General features: G+C 42.3%; 2 protein-coding genes and 1 long non-coding RNA gene across 5 annotated transcripts; 2 read left to right on the plus strand and 1 right to left on the minus strand.

Moving 5' to 3' along the window:
- Positions 1-33: 33 nt before the first annotated feature.
- On the plus strand, positions 34-1,803 carry LOC118290683. Its single transcript, XR_004786477.2, has 3 exons — positions 34-170; positions 1,316-1,435; positions 1,666-1,803. It is a non-coding gene; the product is annotated as an uncharacterized LOC118290683 (long non-coding RNA).
- A 511-nt stretch (positions 1,804-2,314) lies between these two features.
- On the minus strand, positions 2,315-5,622 carry arv1 (ARV1 homolog, fatty acid homeostasis modulator). The gene is made up of 5 exons (XM_035618494.2): positions 5,450-5,622; positions 4,714-4,833; positions 4,432-4,585; positions 3,632-3,859; positions 2,315-2,987 (listed from the first exon to the last, which is right to left on the minus strand). Exons 1-5 carry the CDS (start codon positions 5,585-5,587, stop codon positions 2,863-2,865), a joined length of 765 nt encoding a protein of 254 aa, XP_035474387.1. The 5' UTR covers positions 5,588-5,622; the 3' UTR covers positions 2,315-2,862.
- Positions 5,623-6,717: 1,095 nt separating this feature from the next.
- ttc13 (tetratricopeptide repeat domain 13) lies at positions 6,718-19,988 on the plus strand. Of its 3 annotated transcripts, none has more exons than XM_035618491.2 (23): positions 6,718-6,990; positions 7,734-7,828; positions 8,455-8,530; positions 8,625-8,695; positions 8,822-8,887; positions 9,909-10,001; positions 11,083-11,199; positions 11,306-11,416; positions 12,617-12,699; positions 12,826-12,967; positions 13,085-13,259; positions 13,658-13,814; positions 14,110-14,240; positions 14,351-14,483; positions 14,625-14,717; positions 14,879-14,962; positions 15,168-15,252; positions 15,458-15,564; positions 15,683-15,818; positions 16,633-16,712; positions 17,088-17,166; positions 17,532-17,611; positions 17,711-19,988. In XM_035618491.2, exons 1-23 carry the CDS (start codon positions 6,822-6,824, stop codon positions 17,823-17,825), a joined length of 2,478 nt encoding a protein of 825 aa, XP_035474384.1. In that variant the 5' UTR covers positions 6,718-6,821; the 3' UTR covers positions 17,826-19,988. The 3 variants fall into 3 exon arrangements, with proteins under 3 accessions (XP_035474384.1, XP_035474382.1, XP_035474385.2); XM_035618489.2 differs by having other exon boundaries at positions 6,719-6,990; positions 15,455-15,564; XM_035618492.2 differs by lacking the exon at positions 6,718-6,990 and adding an exon at positions 7,565-7,634 and having other exon boundaries at positions 15,455-15,564.
- The last annotated feature ends 237 nt before the right edge of the window (positions 19,989-20,225 follow it).

Raw genomic sequence — 20,225 nt, forward strand, 5'->3', positions numbered from 1 at the left:
ATAGCAGTGGAGTGTGTATACTATATCACAGGAGAATGTATGCCTTTGATCCTTGCCGCAACAGGATAATGTTGTTAGTTAACGATAATCAAGAATAGAAATGAACGTCAACGTATCAAATCAACAAATATTCGGTACACAAGAATGTCGGAAGCACATACGTCTGATAAGTAAATACACACAACTGTAGCCAGCAGAACACTGTCTCATAACTCAGAAATACTATTACATTTGAAGAACACTAACAGAGAGTGCATAGAAGCATGCAGGCCTAATGTATTTTTCCAGTACAGTATTTATACTTTTACTTAGGTAAAGAATCCAGATACTTCCTCCACTACTAAACAATAGTTGTATATTTGTACGCCGGGTTTCATATTTCCCTCCAAATCTAGAGAAACTGCAGTGGAGCTGCAGCAGATCTGATTTCACAGGAGAGGATCAAAATCTGCTCTACTGTTTTATCAGAAAACACATATTTGCTTCTCTGCACTGACAGTTCTTCAGTCAGTCAGTGAGCGTGATTCAAGGCCCATGAGCTCTGCGCTCTGGTCTTGTGCCGCCTGTCCCGAGCATCTGTTGGGAGATTAGAGCAGATTAACATAATCTTGACTGAGCGAAGCAAATCCAAGGTGCGCATCACTCTCTCCGCAGGGGGACAGATTGCCACATCCGAGCAAGAAGGCTCGTCTTTCAAAAACAACATGTAGTATGTGTACGGAGGCCGAGTTTGCTCCGAGTGAAGTGGCACAGTGGATGTTTTGTTTTTCTAGACTGAGAGTTAATGTCTGATATTTTGTGTACTGTAAATCACTCCACTTTCCTTTAGGTTGTTATTTTCATTCCACTGCAGTGAGGCCAGATCATGACGACACACACACACACACACACACACACACACACACACACACAGTTTGTGTTTCCACTAGTTAATGTGCAACTTGCTTCCTGGTAACCTAATATTTGGAGATTTGAATATTTACATGTCCCGAGCGCAGCTGACACGATGACTCATGCTCCCTATAAAACAAGTTGTTGATGAACGTTTTATTCGACACGTTGGCATCGAACCTCCACTTCAAAATCTACTTTTATTTTGAATAAAAAATGTTTTCAATGTTCACTTCAGATTAGTTCCTTTTTTATTTGGGAAACAGACAATCAGGGATTATTAGATGAAAAATATTAACCTCTGACCTCCCGTCTGTTCAGTAGTTATTGGACAAAATCAATATAAATGAAATTCATATATATATTTTCATCATCAGAGTCAAATTGGCTCGTAACTGACTCCAGGTTGGTCTTATCCTTCCAGCGCCAGTCCTTTTGGTCGCACACTGATCCAGACCTGGCAAACGGCTGTTATAGGTGACTGCTGTCGACTGTAATCTGATTGAGTCGGATTAATCGGATTAAACCGCTGCTGCATGCCTGAGTAATTGACCGACACACTTTCCACACTCCACATTTAGAAAACTCTCTCGGCCGGTTCGTTCACAAAGAAGAGTCAAACACTGATTAAAAACTCAAGTTATGTTCATTTGCACTTTTGTGCATCAGTTTTTAAAGAGTCCCAGGTTGTAGATTATTACTTTTCTTCAACATTTCCACCAACTCTCTTTCTGCTGCGACGCAAAGAAAACACCATGTTTATCTCTTTTGCAGACTGAGGCGATGGCGTGTTGTAGTTGACCGATTCCCACAGAGACCGTAGAACAGATCCACCCAGGGCGAGGACACATTCCACATCAGTGTGCTCTATCCTCAACTATTCACAGACCTGTAATAACATGTGCAGAGGCAACACACACACATACTGTACATGCACAGGATGAAACAATAACATAAACACCTGAGCAACTATGTGCAAAATGTTTTTATTTTCTTCGTGTACCAGACAGTTCAGTCTGCATGTTTATCTCAAGCGAGCTGCTCTGCAGATTGTGGCCGACCCGAAAAAGTCTGAATACATAATTCATCCCCGGGAACACGATGCTCCCAAATGTGAAGGGCCCGTCTAGGACAGAAAGACACCAGCTGTTTCAATATTTCTCTTTCCACATATGGAAAAATTAAAAAATAGGAAAATATAAATTACTCTGGGTGTTCTCTGAGATATTAAACTTAATATTAAGTTTAATATTAATAATATTGTTTTAGTAATCGACTACTAAATTAATCGCCAATTATTTTGATAATCGATTAATTTGTTCAAGTAGTAGTCAGAATTCTCTGATTTCGGCTTCTTAAATGTGGTTTCTTTGTTCCTCTGGGACAGTAAACTGAATATCTTTGGTGTGTGGACAAAACAAAACATCATCTTGGGAGTTTTGGGAAACAAGATTGACATTTTTCACCATCTTATGACATTTTATGGACCGAACAACTAATCGATTAATTGAGAAAATAATCAACAGATTAATTGATAATAAAAATAAACCTCAACGATGTTTGGGCACTTTTCCTCTTCACAGTCTGCTTAAAAAACAAAACAGGATAAGACCATAACCACCTCTTCAGTTTGCCTCTGTTAACTGTTCTGTAAATGTTTCTTTCTTCTATGAAAAAGCACATCCAGGTTGTCTGCAAGTTTCTGAGCAATAGATATCATCTACTATCATCGACTGAGCCAGAAAAAAAACACAGACTCAAACCTGCAGCCGGTTCGTTGAGGCCTTTTTCCACGGCTGTTCTCTGCCTCACGGGAAGCTTCTCCTGTAACCAACCAGCAACACTGCGCTGCTGGTCGGTGTGAGCAGCAATCCCCCCCCCGCCCCCAAAATATAAAAAACTGCTCGTTCTGGCAAGGGGGTGAGCATCCGCCATCGCTTGTCCGTCCCGGAGATACGAGCGACTCTTATCTCAGTCGGTCAACATGTCCTGGATGCTCCAGGGAAGCTTTGTACAGGCCTGAGCCACGCAGGTCTCCGACAACAGACCCAGACACACGGCGAGCAGCGACAGACGCCTGCTGCAGTTCAGCATCACTGCAGGGAAGAAAGAAGAGAAGAAGGATATGAAAAAATTATAAATTACACATTAAAAAAAAGGGAGCGAAACAGCTTGTGAGAAATTCAGTTTTTAAGTCGACAACACAATTAACAAACAATCTGCAGCTTCCTGAAAACTGGTGTGAACAGTAGGTTTAAAAAAAGAGAAACGTAAAGTGGAAATAAAATATTCAAGTGACACCTCTCATAAATAATTTAAAGCATTGCAAAGGATGAATTTTCTCTTTCACTGCACTGGGCGTCAGCGATACTGTACCTAGTTCGTTATTAATATGACGTAAGAGAAACGCCTCATCAGCACAGCAGGCCATAAAAATCACACATCACAGTCCAGCCGCAAGATACAATGAACTGCTTTGTGCATCAGCAGAAATAAATACGGCACCAGAAACCTTTCTGTTACGCAATGCGTTTATGTTCAGCATCTGTGTCTCAGGGTGTCGTCACTGGGATTTTTAAACTAAAGGCAGAGTTTAGTTGCCACCTGCTGGTGCGTTCAAATGCTGTGGGAACACATGAAGAACCACAGCATCCCTCTAATAAAACAATTTCATAGTCTAACATCACGTAAGTGTGAGGCTGTATTTTTTGCAATGTGGCTGAGTTGAGCCTCCTCCTACCTCTGATCGCCTGTGAGTTGGAGGTGAGTACAAACAGCTTGATGAGGCCCAGGCACAGCGGCGAGTAGTCGTGCTCCCAGATGACGGCCGGGATGACGAGGACCTTCCCGTAGCAGGAGAGCAGCAGGGCCCTGACGAGCAGGCCGAGCTCCGGGGTCGCCCCACCCCGCAGGCGACCCACCGCCACCCAGAGGAAGCACAGCACGCTGCCGCAGAACGCCGACAGCTCTACGGTGGGGGGGGGGGGGGAGACGACACACAAACACGTATCAGGGACTGAATTTTATGAATAAAAACAAGCATCAAATAATGATATAACTTCAATGAGTTTCAGTCTGTGTCAGTTTGTTAGTCCGAGGGATTAGGGATTCATCATTCCTATTCTACAGTGTAACCTGTGGGCCAATGGACTTAGTTTATCAATCAATCATAATCATCTATCATACCATTAAATCTATCAAACATTTGGCTGATACCAGCTTTTAAAGTTTGAGGAATTCCTACTTTTCCTTTATGTTTTAGAACGTTAAATTTTTTTCTGAATTTGGACAAAACAAGCACTTTGAAAATGAGCCCCATGTTTCTGCCTACCTGGGAATTGGCATTATAAGATTATCTTCTGATATAATACACACTCAACAAATGGCTGAATGATTAAAAAAGAAAAGTAGTTGGCAGATTAACAGATAAAGAGAATATGTAGTGTGGTAGTTTGACTATTTCTTCAAAGGGCACTGCTTTGAAAATAGTGAAATTGAAGGGTATTTTGGAGCTCTGGTCGTATTATCATATCGTCTTACCGAGGGCGGCCAATCCGAACATGCCGTAGAACTCCCACTCCTTGGTGTAGCGTATGATGTCGGCGGGGTCGCCGCTCTGCTCGGAGCCGTGGAGCAGCGACCACCTGAGGTAGGCCTCGCACAGCAGGCTGAACACGCACAGCTTCCAGTGGATCTGGAGGAGGGGGTGATGCACAATTATACACGACGTGAAGACAAGACACTCGTGGCATGACCATATAAATAAGAAAATGACGTTGTGAGTGACAGCATGGGGTATGTCAAGGTGATGAGGTTACTAACGTCCAAGCTTGTGTTGAACAAGATGTGTCTGAAGGCCTGCGTCTTGCACAAAATGGCATCGATCAGGATGATGACAGGGTCATACTCTATGTACTTGTCCACCGGCTTTTGGCAGGACTCCTGGAGAGACAGAGCGAGAGAGACAGGGAGAGACATACATGCACACACACACGCACACGCACAGAGAGAGAGAGAGAGAGAGAGAGAGACACCCGCGCACACAGAGAGAGAGAGAGAGAGAGAGACAGACAGACACAAACACACAGAGAGAGAGATAGAGAGAGAAACACACACACTAACACAGAGAGAGAGAGAGAGACAGACAGACACAAACACACAGAGAGAGATAGAGAGACAGACACACACACACAAACACACAGAGAGAGAGAGAAAGAGAGAAACACACACCCACACACAAACACGCGCGCATACACACACTGATTAGCAATGATGCTAACATGTTATAATGATGCATTAGCATTTCTTAGCTAGTTTTAACCAAACAGAAACAAAAACAAAGTCCACGTGCTACACACGTGGTGCACCCGAGGGGAATATCACAATGACAACAAGTTTATGAAAGTTAAATTAAACTCTGACCCTTTTACATATAGAAAAGTTGTTCAGAAAGTAGCTATGACAGCAGCTACAGGCAGGTTAGCGTCACAGCTTCGCTAGCTAGCGTTCTTCTCATAAGACGTTGTTACGCTACACAGACGTTCAGAAGTTGACGCACGCATATGGTTATCTTGAGGATGCCGTTACTGTAGTCGCGGTGCAGCTCCGTCGCTCCCTCGTTGCATTCGATGCACCTGAACCCAACTTTGTCCATTATTGTTTCCCCCGTGAGCGGCCGCGAAGAAGCCGCTAGCATGTGCGGCTAATACAGAATACGGAAGTGATGCGCCCCTTCAAAATAAAAGTGGAGGGAACGGCGGAGAAGTGCTTGATTTATAAGTTAAATACAGACATTTTATACTATGTGCTTTTCATCGTGGGTATGTCTTTTATTATTGTAAGCTACTTTATTTATGTTACATTACATTTTATTTGGAATCTGTTTTTGAGTTGCCTCATAGTACGTTGCACAGTACTTAAAAAAAAAAAAACTATTTTTAAATACAAATCAAGTCAAGGCAAGTCAACTTTATTGTCAATTCCTGTAATATTGTTCCAGACATACAGAGGAATTGAAAAACCACTTATCTCGGACCCACGTTCGATAGTACAAAACAAAAAAACAAAAAAAACAAAAATAATATACTATATATATACAATAAATAAATTCAAAATAGTGCAAAAGTAAGAGAAAGGCAAAACCACACGGTATGGAAAAGCCAAAGAAATTGAAAATGTGCAATAGAAAGGAAAAACTGTACAGTATGTGAAATATACAGGCAACTAAATAAATCGAATAAATTGAAAATGTGCAAAGTAAAGGACATGGAGTGCAGATTGAATGTAATAAATGTAGATGAGGCACTGATGAAAGTGACAAAGTGTTCCTCGGAGTCTTTTGTAAAGTGTTTCTATTTAATAGAAGTATATTTCAAACTTCTATTCCACTACATGACAAGGGTTCCTACCCTTTACTCCATCACATCTAACAGCTGTTGTTACCTGTTACTTTGTGGATTTAGACACACAAGTCTATGATGATGATGATGAGCATCAAGTCTAATGGTAAATCCAAAGTAGGCTTATGTTATCGCTTCAGCACCAGAGGCTAAATTAGTCGCAATTGCATATACTGACAATAAAATAGAAAATGTTGAAGCTGATATTTGCGTAGTTCAGTTTTAATCTGAAAAGTCGTAACGGAAATGATTTTTTCCGCCGTTTATTTTTCTTTACTTGCTGCCGGGACTGGAGGGGGGGGACCGGTTTGACAGCTGCAAAGCATGCCGGGACTTGTAGTGCGAGTCTTGCTGTGCGTGAGGAGGCGGGGCTCGTGACGTTCTCGTTGGGAACTGCAGCAGCGGCGGCGGCAGCTTCCGGTCGCTGGCGTCACACACACACACACAACACATACACACACACACACGCACGCACACACATACACACGCACACACACGCACACACACACACATGTAGAGAGAGATAGCAACATGGCCCCCGCGAGCCGGGCCGTTGTTTTGACGGCGCTGCCGCTGCTCTGTCTGTGTCCCGCCATCTTCTGCACCGAGTTCTTCTCCACGCTGACGCTGTTCAACAACGAGCTCCACAAGCAGGGATGCAGCTCGCTGTCCGAGTGGGAAGAGTACGCGGCGGACTGCGGTAAAGTCTCTCTCTCTCTCTCTCTCTGTTACTCTGCCACGTCCTCCCTCCCTCCGCCCCTCCTCCCCCCCCCCCACCGGTACAACTGTCACTGCCGGCTAGCTTAACCGGTTGTAAGCTAACGTTAAGAGGCTAATAGCTAAAGTCGACCCTTGCTAATGACAACAAAGCGGCGACAGGCCCCCCCGGGGGGGGAGATCACGTGCTCCTGCTCTCACGGTCGTAGAGGTTGAATGTTAAGGATGTTTAAATAGTGTCGTGTCCTCACCACCTGTATCGTGCAGGTGCGAACCCGCGTACCCCAGACTCCTGTCAGAAAACGTGCAATTTTCAGTGCTGCCTGGCTCAAACTGCAAAATGATGAGTCGTATTACATTTGCTCGCCAGATCAAGAGTAGGACACGCTCCTCCCGGTGTATTCCGCATGCACACGCTCAGCTGGAGTGTTTCAATAGGAACACCCAGCTCGGGAATGCAGTCCTCCCTTTCATGAAGGTTCATATTAATGTTCTGTGGTTATTGCAACTTTATTATGGGTGATGAAAAGCTGTAAAAGAAAAGAAAAGAAAAAAGAAAGAAAGAAGAAGCGATGAGGGATAGGAATGTATGTGTGGAAGTTTTCCCACCAGCTTCTCATCCAAAAGGGAAGAAGGAAGGATTCGATATCATAACAATAATGACCGTGTTGAAGTTCCTCCCGTGACTATTAACGCTTTGAACTCTTTTTTTTTTTGTCTTTTCAGAGTCGTCCATTTTACAGTTGGAAGACCCGGACTGCGAGGAGGGAAGCAACCCGCCCTGCGAGTCCGTCTTCTCGCTAAACGCAGAGAAAATCCTGGTGAGATCTCTCTCACTCACTCACTCACACACACACACACACACGCACGCATACGCACACGCACGCACACACACACACACACACACACACACTGTGTAAAGTATAAATCTGAGCATTCAAGACATTATTGTCTTTAAAGAATGCAGGAAAGAGGAAAAAACATGGGTTTTTTTGCTTCTGTTACTTTGCCAGGCTTCGTATTGTCAGTTGTGTTGTTGTTGTTGTTGTTGTTTTGTTGTTTTGTTGTTTTGGAAATCCATAACGCTGCCACAGCAACATTTTTATCCTGTAATGGTGAATGTGTATTGCTTGGCAGCAGAAAGCGTCCTTGACATTTCAGTGTATCTTTTTTTTTTATATCTCTCTGTTCCCTGGGCCTTCATTGCTCAGTGTAACCTTGAGAGTAACAGGAAAGCTTGTTTTTTTAAAACACTTTCAAAGAAACAGACAACTTGTTTTCATCTTTTCCAGCTCCGAGAATCACTCTCTGTAACAATCTGTGTTATAATCCTCCATTCTGTCAGTTTGTCGCTTTGCCGCACACAAGTGACAAAATTGTCGTTCTGGTTGTTTCCTTCCTGTGCATATGTTTTCTCTTTTAAAAATTATCTCTCCATCTTTCACAGAACCAGGCCAAGTTGTTCATAGAGCAGAAGAAAATCCCCTTCCCCGTGGTTAACCACAACACCAACGAGGAACTCGGTGAGTCAGAAAGGTCGCTCTGAACACACAATAGCGTATATTTATGCAGAACTGAATGACGTGATCTCCTCACGGGTTTGTTCTCTCGTTGCAGCTATAGGCTACGTTCTGATTGGCAACGGCCTCTACGATGAAGCCATCAAACATTTCTCACTCCTACTACAGGTGTCAGCATCTGCTGTTATGTTTATTATAACCACCTCCTGCAAATATTCACTGATTATAAACCTTTCATAAGATAAACCTTGCTTTATTTCTTGGGGTTAATGTTCTTTCTGTTTTTGATGACAGGGAGACCCGGAGCTGGTCAGTGCCATTTATGGCAGAGGGATCGCTTATGGAAAGAAAAGTCTACAGGTGAGTGATTGTCGTAGAATACAACTGCACAATATTTATTCAATAAAACAGGAAAGGTTCATATTAAATGACATTTTAAATGATTTTCATTTTGGCTTTTTGTTTTTTTATGGGACTGTTTTGTGACCTGTGCACTTGTGAAACACGTTGTAACACCTATATGGAAATGAACAATAGAAATAGAGCTGCATCAACTATTTGATAATCAATTTATCGGTTCATGTATTTATGAAAAAATAGTTTATTAATTTAAGCTTCTTAAATGTTTCTGTTTGCATGGTTTGTTTTCCATTTGTGGACAAAACATCATCTCTGGGTTTGGGAAACACGATCCACATTTTTAAAAAACATGTTATGGATCGATAATGAAAATAATGGTACCAAACATTAAAATACAGTTGAAATGTGCCATATTGTTACACTAATTTTCTTTTCTTGGTAATTATTAGAGTGTCAATACGGGCCTTTATACTGTCATAAACTAAATTAATTATGTTCTGATTTAAGTTCAATTATAATTCTGGCTCTGGAGGTGCCTTATTACCTTATTATAGACATAAAAGCTTTCTGTCAAAATTATGAGATTATGTTACTCTTTGATAATTTATCTGCGGTCTAAAAGCAAACATGGTGAAGGTCTTCAGATTATTGTCATCAGATGCTGTCTGTATTTATTTATAGTTTAATTGATTTTATAACAACACTAATATTTCTGCTGTTATCAGGCAGCAGAGGGTGGTTTTATGTAAATGCCTATTATGGTGGCTTTGTTTTTTTTTTCTTCTCGTCTCAATAAAAGGAATCCAGAATTGTGGCGACAGCAGCTGTTTCAGTTTTAAAGCCACAATGACGCAGTGTGACATTCAATATGTGCAAATTCAGTCCATCGGGACTCTGCTGTTATGGAAGTTTGCCCTGCAGGTAGCTGTTGGAGGCTGTGGACCTAGTTTTGCTCACTGTATATAAACTTTAATGCAGACAAAGTGTAAGTGCCTTCCTCTCCCCTTATCGCCTTTGCCAGGATATAAAGAATGCTGACTTGGCTTTGTACGAGCTCAACAGAGTCATCACGCTCGAGCCGAACTGGCCAGAGGTCTACGAACAGAGAGCAGAGGTGAGGCCCGACCCCCGTCTCTGCAGTGCAGTCTGACCAATATCATTTTTTGTTTAAGTATTTCTGAATGCTCCAGTAGAGTTTTTAATCGACAAAATACACACCCTCTATGGTCTCCAGCTTATCTGATAAAACCATCACATTGATTTGATTCTGACCCGTCTGTGACTTGAAGTGGATCATTAATTACGCAGTGGATCTGATCAGGTTCACGTTTGGACGTCTCATCAGCCGCCTTCCCCGATAACGTGATTTGCACAGACTGACCAAGAATGTAGTTGATGCAATTAAGAGATTGTAACGTCGTCAATGAGCAGAAAATACGTTTTATCGTGTTTGCGGCTGGAACAGAGAAGAGGAGGAGAAGCTCTGTAAAGTCCAAGACAGTGTACGAGATGTTTATATCCGCGTGTTAGTGTTGTGAATATTTAATTAAGATAAAACGCAAACAGCGATGCCGCTGTCCGAGCTCTGGAGTTGCTTGATGAATGCCTGTGCGCAGCTCGAGCCACTAATAATCTGAAATTCAAACAAAGCAGTGAGGTCTGGTGAGTTTATGGTTCATCATCAAACAAAGAAGTGTCAGTTAGAAAAATGTTATCGTCACCCCGCCCTAGTTTCACCCTGAGGCTTTTTTTTATGACCCTCATGTCTCCTGAATAAGACACTGACACGCAACCTGACGTGTGAGTTACAGAAAACCTTTTTTTAAATATAGTGCTTTGACAAAATGACAGATGGATTGATAGATGGATTTTAAATCCTGTTCTTTGAGATCTTACCCGTATTGCCATTAGGAAAATGTCTGTTTTGACTCTTAGATAGTTGCGAGGTCGGTCTCCCCTTCGTCCTAAATTTCCTGAGACAGAGACGGAGCGTTTCTATGGAGACAGCCGTTATGTCTGCGAGATGACGACACGTGATTATCAGAGTTAAATACATCACTCTGACTGGGCTAGGCTGGTTTTTGGGGATGCCATGCACTGACCACTTGTTGATCCGTAATAAATACTTCCGTCTTCCTGATTCAACTGCATTCAAATGTTTCCATCACAACCGTTCTGTGTGTGTATATCTTCAGATCCTGTCTCCTCTGGGTCGTATCAGCGAGGCTCTGGGCGATCTGACCAAAGCCATCCAGCTGCAGCCCTCGGCTCGACTCTACAGACACAGAGGAACGCTGCTTTTCATTTCCGAGGTTCGGCGATCGAACGTTATCCTTTGTGCGCGTGTGTGTGTGTCTACACCAGTGCGGGGTTAGGTGCTGTCCATGTGCTGATCCTGTGTCACACCTCACCCACCAGGATTACGTGGCAGCCATGGAAGACTTCCAGCAGTCTTTGGAGCTGAAGAAGAATCAGCCCATCGCCATGCTCTACAAAGGCCTTACCTTCTTCCACAGAGGCATGCTCAAGGTGAGTTGTTCACTGGCTCAAGACTTTTTATTTTAGAATTTAACTCATCATTTTAATTTGGGTTACTACTTGAAAAGGTTCACATGCTCTAATGTTCAGTAAACACATCCGTTTCCTGCAGCTCCTCTTTCACAACCTCTTGTCTGAAACACTTGGTTTTAGCTTCTGTTTCTTTAAGGCCCCTCCCTCCCCGATGAAGCCGGTCTGCTCTGATAGGCCAGCTGGCTCTGCTTTTTTTGTGATTGGTCAACCGCTTACCACGTGTCTATGAAGTTCTCTCACTCTCTCTTTACCTGGATATGTTGGGGGCGTGTCAGACTAGCCGCCAGACGCTTTATGCTCGTCCGAAATATGGTGATGTCACTATGTTACGGAAGTATCTTCCGGGCTACTGACGAGGCGTTTCAGGAGGATCGGAAGCTTCAGTGTTTTTCTGGCTACATTTTTTCGTTTATTTCTGAGCTGTCAACATAACAAGAGGCCGTTGTTTACTTTTCACTTTAAACTACAGTAGGGACATAAATATTCATGGTAATCATTTGAGAACAATCTTCCCCTTTTTTAAAAAAAAAAACACAACAGGGCAAATGAGCCTCATGTCTACTTTACTTCCGACATGCAGTTCTCAGGCACAAGGGGAGAGTTGAGAGAGATGAAGAGATTATTATACAGTGTCGCGTTGCAGTCATGCTCTGTGTTTTAGCGCAACTACTTTCTTGGTTAGTCTTGGTTAGGTTGAACCACATTTTTAGAGAAGTACTGTGTTTGTTTTTTTAAATCTTGCCTCTGAAGGAATTAGCCGTTTGCTGTTCAGGAATCTGCCTCCTGCAATGTCATTAGAAACAGTAACAAATTTGTTCTTATTGAAACAAAGTGAATCATCTTTTTATCAGCACAAACTGGGAATGGGCCCCTTTGTCTGCTGATTCACTAAGTGTCCCTTGTTCCCTTCATGTAAAGCAAGAATCACGTAGTCCTACTTTCTTTTTTACTAACAAGGAACAGAAATTTGATGTTGCTTTATGAGAAGAGTTTGCAGACTGAACTACTACTAAGTGTCGGCACAATCTGGATATGCGAGGTCCGAACGATCCGATGAGTCATAACTTATATTTATATATATGTTCCCTATTGCAGTTTCCTGTAAACTCTGTGTTTGCCAATGTTTGAAAGGTTGCCGTGTTCTCTCTCTCTCATCAGGAAGCCATTGAGACATTCAAAGAGGCGCTGAGGTTGAAGTCTGACTTCATCGACGCATATAAGAGCCTGGGACAGGCCTACAGGTAACAGCGACACACTCATTTGTACGGTGAGCACTGAGAGTGCTGCCTTTTCCCCCTTCTGATTTACTTAACAATGTGTCAACCGTTGCTCTCCTGGTGTCGTCGTCGTCGTCGTCCTCCGTTCAGAGAGCTGGGGGACTTTGAGTCGGCCATGGAGAGTTTCCAGAAGGCCCTCATGTTGAACCAGAACCACATCCAGTCGCTGCAGCTCCGAGGCATGATGCTCTACCACCACGGCTCGCTGCAGGAGGCCATCGGCAACTTCAAGGTAGAGGAATCCACGTTAGGATAAGATTCCACTCCTCTGCCAGGCTGTAATGATTTCAGTCCATATCAACGAATACACCTCACGTTTTCCCTCCCCGTGTTCTCTTGTCCTTTTCAGAGGTGTCTCCAGTTGGAGCCCTACAACGAGGTGTGTCAGTACATGAAGGGGTTGAGTCACGTGGCCATGGGGCAGTTCTACGAGGGCATCAAGGCTCAGACCAAGGTCATGTTGAACGACCCCCTGCTGGGACAGAAGGCCAGCTCGGAATACCTCAAAGTGAAATACCTCCGAGGTCAGTTGTGCCTCCATATACTGTAGACACACACACACACACACACACACACACACACACACACACAAACACAAATACAAATAAGCAAACACATACAATACATACTGTATATTATTGTTGAATTTTCTTTCATGTTCTTTTTTTTTTCTTTTTTCTGGGAGCGAGTTTCAAATCTTAGTTTAACCAGAGATAATATCATGGCCACTGAATATTCTTGGTTGCTCTTTGACTGACAGGTGTGGTTTGATTTCTATGTAATTGTAATGCATTGTAAGAAAAAAAGGGATATTCCCAAAGCCCAAAATGTTGGAAATGTCTTGTATTGTACAGTATATCTTCCAAATGAGAAACTCGAAATGATAATAATGATTTTTTCTTTTCTTTCTTTTCTCTACCAGAGTACTCTCGCTACCTGCACTCCCACCTGGACATCCCAGTAGCCGAGTACAACGTGGACCAGGATTTACCCGGGAACTTCAAGAATCACTGGGCCAAGAACCTGCCTTTTCTCATAGAGGACTATGAAGAGCAGCCGGGGCTGCAGCCACACATCAAGTAGGTTGGATCAATAACGGTGTGAGCTGTGATGAAGAACACTGTTTTCTGTACGTGTCCCTGTAAACATCTCTCTGAGATGAAACCAAAACTGCGGTTATTATTATAGAAGTGAACGGGCATCTTATAGCCAATCAAAGGAGTTGCAAACAGAACTACTTTTATTCCTCTGTCAGCAAAAAGAAAGTAGTTTCTTCCGTCCTATAAAGATGTTTGACAGTACGGTCCAAAAAATGAAAAATAAAATATGCACACTTCATGAAAGCTTCTGCTTCTCTCTCTCTGCCGTTCATAGGGACGTCCTGCCGCAGAACTTCGACAGCTACAGCAGCGAAGTTCAGAAACTGATATGCACAGCAGACCATCTGGGGGCGCTAATGCAATACGACACTCCCGGTTTCTTACCAAACAGGAGAATACACAGAGGTAGGTACCAGGGACCTCATGCTGTAGCTCTTAAAGATCAGATAAGCATTAGTAAGAGTAGTAAAAAAACAAACATATATTGCTTGTACATTCTTTTTTTTTTTTTTAAGCAATGGGTTTAGCAACCCTGGAGGTCATGCAGGCAATGCATCGAACGTGGAGCAACTCAAAAGTGCGAGTCAACGGCAAGACCAGGCAAATGCAGTGGAGAGACATGTTCGACATAGCTGTGAAATGGAGGAGGTGGGAACTTAACGTCTCTTTGATCGCACCCGCAAATTTTACATGTTCAGAAAATGCATCTCAAAAACCCAGTTGTATATATCGGGATATGGGTGCGGACGTGAAACAAACTATAAAAACAGTCTTTTCTCGTGCTCCCAGGATCGCAGATCCAGACCAGCCGGTTCTGTGGTTGGACCAGATGCCTGCCAGGAGTCTCAGCCGAGGCTTCAACAATCATATCAATCTCATCAGGTAACAAGTTGGGGCCGCCGGAATATGGCGGTAGGCTCTCTCATGAGTCTCCCATGTAGCCTTGCTTACGGTTTAACTCGACTTTTGTAGTGCAGAGACATATATTTAAATTAGTATTCACTGTAAAGTTCACTGAAATGCCTATTTCTCTATTTCTTCAGGGGACAGATTATCAACATCAGATATCTGGCTTACTTCGACAACATCCTCGACTTTATCAAAGACAGAATACTGGTGTATCATGGGTAAATTTCACCAAAGAACCTCTTTCCTTCCTTTTCCACCGCTCACACTCACATGGTTGACTTGATTGACAACATGTTTATGCGCTTGCCAGTTGTTTGCTTCCTGCAAAAGCAGCATTATGTAAATGATTGTTTCCCCTGAACCATATGTTTTTTTTATGCAAATACACTGTGTGAGAATATTTTTTCTCATAATCTCTGCCAGGGCCTACAACCCCAGAGGCTTACTAGAAGTTCGTCAGGCTCTGGAAGATGTCAACAAAGTAGAAGATCTTCTGCCTATAATGAAGGTAAAGAGAAGGAAAAATGCACAAAACAAAAAATGACATTCGCCAGAGTGAGTTTAAAGAATATTTAATAGATTTTGTGTCACACGTTTGCTTGATTTTCGCAAGTGACACTGAAAAAAGAACAGAAGAGAACATCTTCAACCGCATCAGCATCGAAAAACCCAGGAAGGTTGTTTTCTGTTTGTGTGTTTACTTCCTGAAGCAGTTCAACAGTAAAACCAGAGACGGCTTCACGGTCAACTCCAAGGTGCCGAGCATGAAGGACTCTGGGAAAGAGTACGACGGTTTTACGATCACCATCACGGGAGACAGGCAAGATTTGTCTTTTTTCCCCCCAGTTGATTTGGATGATAATGACCGAGGAAGGTCAGGTCGCGTCGAAGGTGTACATTTTTTTGGGACATTTTTGAATTGTTTTCCTGTATTTCAGGGTGGGCAACATGTTGTTCTCAGTAGAGACCCAGACGACAGAGGATCGAACGCAGCAGTACCAGTCGGAGATCGAGTCCATCTACAAAGACCTCACTGCCAAAGGAAAGGCCTTAATGCTGTCCACTGAACTCGGGGTGAGATTCCTCTCTGCACTTAAAAAAAAAAAGAGTCTGAACAGACGTGAATCCAAAGTTTTTAGATGCTAACGATCCTATTTTTATGGTTGTTATCCTGAAGTGTGTTGTTTTCAATGCACCTCAAAATTAATTAACAACATTTTTTGACATTTATCAAACAGAAAAAACAAAGTGTCTGGTTCCAGCTTGTCAAATATTCACTGCGTTTCTCCCTTTTTTTATGCTACTGTAAGTTTCGGACATTTGAAGATGGGTTCAGGGCCCCTCACTTCTCCTCTGTTTCTGCATTTTAGGAAATTTTATCAACGATAATCTGATAAAATAAATATCTGTTTTATAGCTTAACCTGTCATTTCCCATTCCCGCCATCCTTTCCCTCTTCGGGAATATAATTTTTCTAGACGGGGGTAATTACTTCTCTGGAGAGTATTACAATCATTTCACAAACAGATCACTTTACATTCATTTAGCAGGATGTATTCTCCAGCTGCTTTTTGAACATCAGTCTGAGCTGCAGTGGAAAAATATCAGAGTTTAGAGAAATGCAATGATACCATGAGAGAAAGAGAAGGTTATTCACTCTCCTCTGAAACAGATACCGGGAACAAAATGAACACCGCTCTCTTTGTTATGTCTGCAGCCCTCTCTCTCTCTCTTCGCTTTCACCCCCGTCTGGATAAAATGTAAATGGAGACGATTTTCACAGTGAAGACTTGTTAAAAATTGCCGACCTGTCTGCAGAAAAAAAGGAACCCCTCTGCTCTGGTCCCTGTTAATGACTGTACAGTTGACCCTGATTCTGTTCTGTCAGGATGCAGAGGCCCTGTGCAACCTCATCCTCTCCTTGGTTTACTACTTCTGCAACCTCATGCCCCTCTCCAGAGGATCCAGGTACAATGTTAAACATTCCCACCCAGTTGAATGAACAATGCGAGACAGTGAATCTGTGCGAGAGCATGTTTAATTATTGTTGTTGTGGTGCCCGAGCCTTCCAGGCAAGTATATGTTGCTTATAGATGACCGATTGATTCCCTTGACAGGGAATGTCACATAACAGGCGTCAGAGGTGTTTCATCTTTATTTTGAAAAGAGCCTTTCTGATATAGTAAGACCTGCCAGACTCCAGGTTTCCCTGGTCCTTGAAATGCCCCCAGTTTGATTGATGCTCGAAGAATCCCTTTTTCCACCGCACGTTACTAAATTTAACTGCAATTAATTACAATGCTAGTGTGTAACAGGGTCTCTGTGGTCTGTTTTACTCCTCAGTGTGGTGGCCTACTCGGTTGTGATGGGGGCACTGATGGCCAGTGGGAAAGAGGTCGTCGGTAGGATCCCGAAAGGAAAGGTGAACATGAAGCTCCCTCTTTTACATAAATGTCCCTTTTTACACTTGGTTTTATATCTGAATAAGCACCCGAGGCACTTCAACGCAAACGTCACAAAGTACATGTTAGTAGGATTATTTCGGGGAATGAGATCACATACAATGTTAATGCAAAGACGTGAGAAGACGCGAATTTTCGCGCCACTCTCATTTTCGGCGACGCGAACGATGCCAGGACAGGAAATTGGCGTATTTGGCATCATTAGCTCCATTTGAAATGTTTGAGCTGAGACGCATATTTGCGTGTACACGGGCTCAGGGGGAAGTGAAGTGTGTCTGCAGTATGTGTCGTCCGAACTACGTTTGTGTCCTTTCTTTGATTCCAGCTGGTGGATTTTGAAGCCATGACCACACCCAGTCCAGACAGCTTCAGTAAAACAGCCAGGAGCTGGATGAATCTTAAAAGGTAGGATGTTAAACGTTAGTCCTCTCTTTGCCCTCTTCACTTACCTTAGCTTGCCTCGTCGTAGCCTCGCTTCGCCTCACAACTCTCCTTTCTCCCCAGTTTACCAAGCTGGTACCCGAGTCTTCCGTCCGTAGCGGAGACCTTCCCGTCGACCAGAACGATGATCGAGGTTCTCAACACAGACTCATCGTCACACTGTCCGAAGAAGTCTTAACACATCTTCTACAGGGGGGGGGGAGGAGTCTGTTCAACACAGTCTTAACGATAAGTTCTCTAAAGTCATCATCGTCATCATTATCTCAGCTTTAATGTTTATTTAAATTTTAAGAAAGAAAGTCACTGAGCTGTTTCCCGATAGTACTGAGGTGATGGTGACGACACATGTTCAAAAGATTATTTCAAAGAGGCTTTTCCTCTGAAGTGATGATCATTATTTGGGTTTTCCCCCAATTAAAACTGCAATTCATTATATTTTGGTATCAAAACCCTTATTTGTTCCAGATCCTGCTTTGTTTCTCGTCATCTTTCCTTAAAATGCCTCTTCACACGACTCCTAACATTGAATTTAGCTCTTAATTTAAAAAAAATAATAATTCATTGCATTGTGGTCCAACGTTGTCACAAAACCTGATCTACCAAATCTACCAAAAATATTGATTTTACAATATACATGAAAGGAGAAAAAAAGAGGCAGATCTTCATATTTAAGAGCCTGGAATCAGACGGTGTTTGGTATTTCATTACTATTTCTGCTTAAAAGAAATGAATCGGTTCGGTTTGGGCACCGCAGCCTAGGTTTCAGTTAACTGAAATTCAGTCCCTGTATTTTTCACACTCCAGCTGTTTTTTGTTGTTTGAGAAATGACAGAGCATTGAAGCAGGGTGTGTCCACTAGTCTGGGATGCAGGCCTGCAGGATTCTGTCCACCCTCTCCCTTCTTCTCATGCTGAAACACCCGAAGCACAAGATTCAAACCGTCAGCATGAACAATCTGTCGTTGCATAGACATGCCTAGATCCCTAGTTTTAAGTCACCAGGAATGTTTACCTGGATCTTAATTTCTTGAGATTGAGTTTTAAAGTTAATTCCGATACGTATGAGAGTTTTTATTTAATATTGAAGATTGTAATTGGCACTTTAAACCTCTTTTGTTTCTTTTCTTTTTAAACCGATGCTGTGCTCTCACAAAGCAGCCGGTCAGCAGAGAAGGATTGAGGGGATCTGTAAAGATATGACACAAAACCATCAGGGCTATTGAATTCCACTTGGGATACTTGAAGCAGTCTCTTTTAATTTAGTTTTGTGCAACACTCGCGGGAAGAGTCACTTCCCTTTCAGAGTACTGAACCCTGGTTTTCTTTGAATGTGACAGATGATGTGTTGGGATGAAGAGATGAGTCAGACAGTCAGAGACTTTAGAGAACCGGTCATTGAAAAGACAGGTCAGTTTCAAATTTGATTAATGGGATTCATCAAGCAAAAATATCAAAACAATTCAGGTTCGGGTGAATTAAATAAAAGTCTTGTTTGGAAGTTTTTGGAAACAAAAGCTGTGTGAGGATGTCATCATAGGACATTTTCTCAATTTAATGATTTACATTATTTTGTTTTCTTTACATTTACAATTTGACAACGGAATTAATGCTCATATTATTAATGCAGATAATTCAGATTAAAAAAAAATAAAGAATCCTCACAAAGACGTTTCATTGGCCGTATGTTTGAGAAATGCTTGTCTGAAGAAAACATCACTCGTGTACTTCACTTAAAAAGTGATTTATTTCTCTTCAAACTCTTCAAGCGAGACAAGATTTTGAATTCTGCCTTAGTCGATAACCGAGTCGATTTTTATTGACACGTTCTTGGAAATCGAACATGCACAGACACGTGCGTCGTTTATTGTTTTCTAGAGTTTGAATCTGGAAAAATAAATCCTGTGAGTGACGAATGCATGTGATGTTTTCATGCAGCGACCTTATTAAACTGAAGTGTCGGGTGTTGAGGAGTTTAAAGCACAAGGAGAAAAGGTGTCAGCATATTCATCTACCCAGAGTGATCAGTGACAGTATTGAGTCCTTATGAACAAAATCTAAGCCACTTTCATTTTCTTCTTCTATAATTTAAAAATACCATCGCTGAATGTCCAGTTCAATGGCTGACACTTGTGTTTCTTTTTTCATATCAACGATTGTTCTGACGGGTCGTTGTTTTGTCCGATTTGATTTCACAGTCAGGACGTGCTACTGAGAGAGCACCACATATTCTTAAAGCTTGAAAACTTGAAGGAGGGAATTTATTTTAATGTTTTTTTTGTTTTTTTTAAATGAATGATTGAGTGAATGTTCCCCAGTCAATAAAAACCGGTTGACAAATTGAATCTGGCCCTCTTGTTGTCTGTTGGAAACCTTGAGCAGGTCCTCGAAGACCAGAGAAAACTACTCTACATGACAAGTTAGTGGTCATAAAACATTCATAGTTTTGACTTATTGGAATTTCTGAGATGCAAAGTCAAACCTCAAGTCTTATTGAGCTGAAACTGTGAGATTCAACCTTTACTAAAGTATGACTTAACAAGATTCCTCATTTTAACACCGGTGACTGATTTTCTTTCTTT

This window comes from Scophthalmus maximus, chromosome 18, assembly GCF_022379125.1.
Source record: "Scophthalmus maximus strain ysfricsl-2021 chromosome 18, ASM2237912v1, whole genome shotgun sequence".
In the NCBI taxonomy this organism is placed as follows: Eukaryota; Metazoa; Chordata; class Actinopteri; order Pleuronectiformes; family Scophthalmidae; genus Scophthalmus; species Scophthalmus maximus.

Coding starts and splice junctions, on each gene's coding strand:
- arv1 (XM_035618494.2), bottom strand. CDS start 5,587: ATGCTAGCGGCTTCTTCGCGGCCGCTCACGGGGGAAACAATAATGGAC. Junction 4,834..5,449: donor TCCTCAAGATAACCATATGC/GTGCGTCAACTT, acceptor CTGTCTCTCCAG/GAGTCCTGCCAAAAGCCGGT. Junction 4,586..4,713: donor TGTTCAACACAAGCTTGGAC/GTTAGTAACCTC, acceptor CCCCTCCTCCAG/ATCCACTGGAAGCTGTGCGT.
- ttc13 (XM_035618489.2), top strand. CDS start 6,822: ATGGCCCCCGCGAGCCGGGCCGTTGTTTTGACGGCGCTGCCGCTGCTC. Junction 14,484..14,624: donor ATAGCTGTGAAATGGAGGAG/GTGGGAACTTAA, acceptor TCGTGCTCCCAG/GATCGCAGATCCAGACCAGC. Junction 16,713..17,087: donor CCCCTCTCCAGAGGATCCAG/GTACAATGTTAA, acceptor TTTACTCCTCAG/TGTGGTGGCCTACTCGGTTG.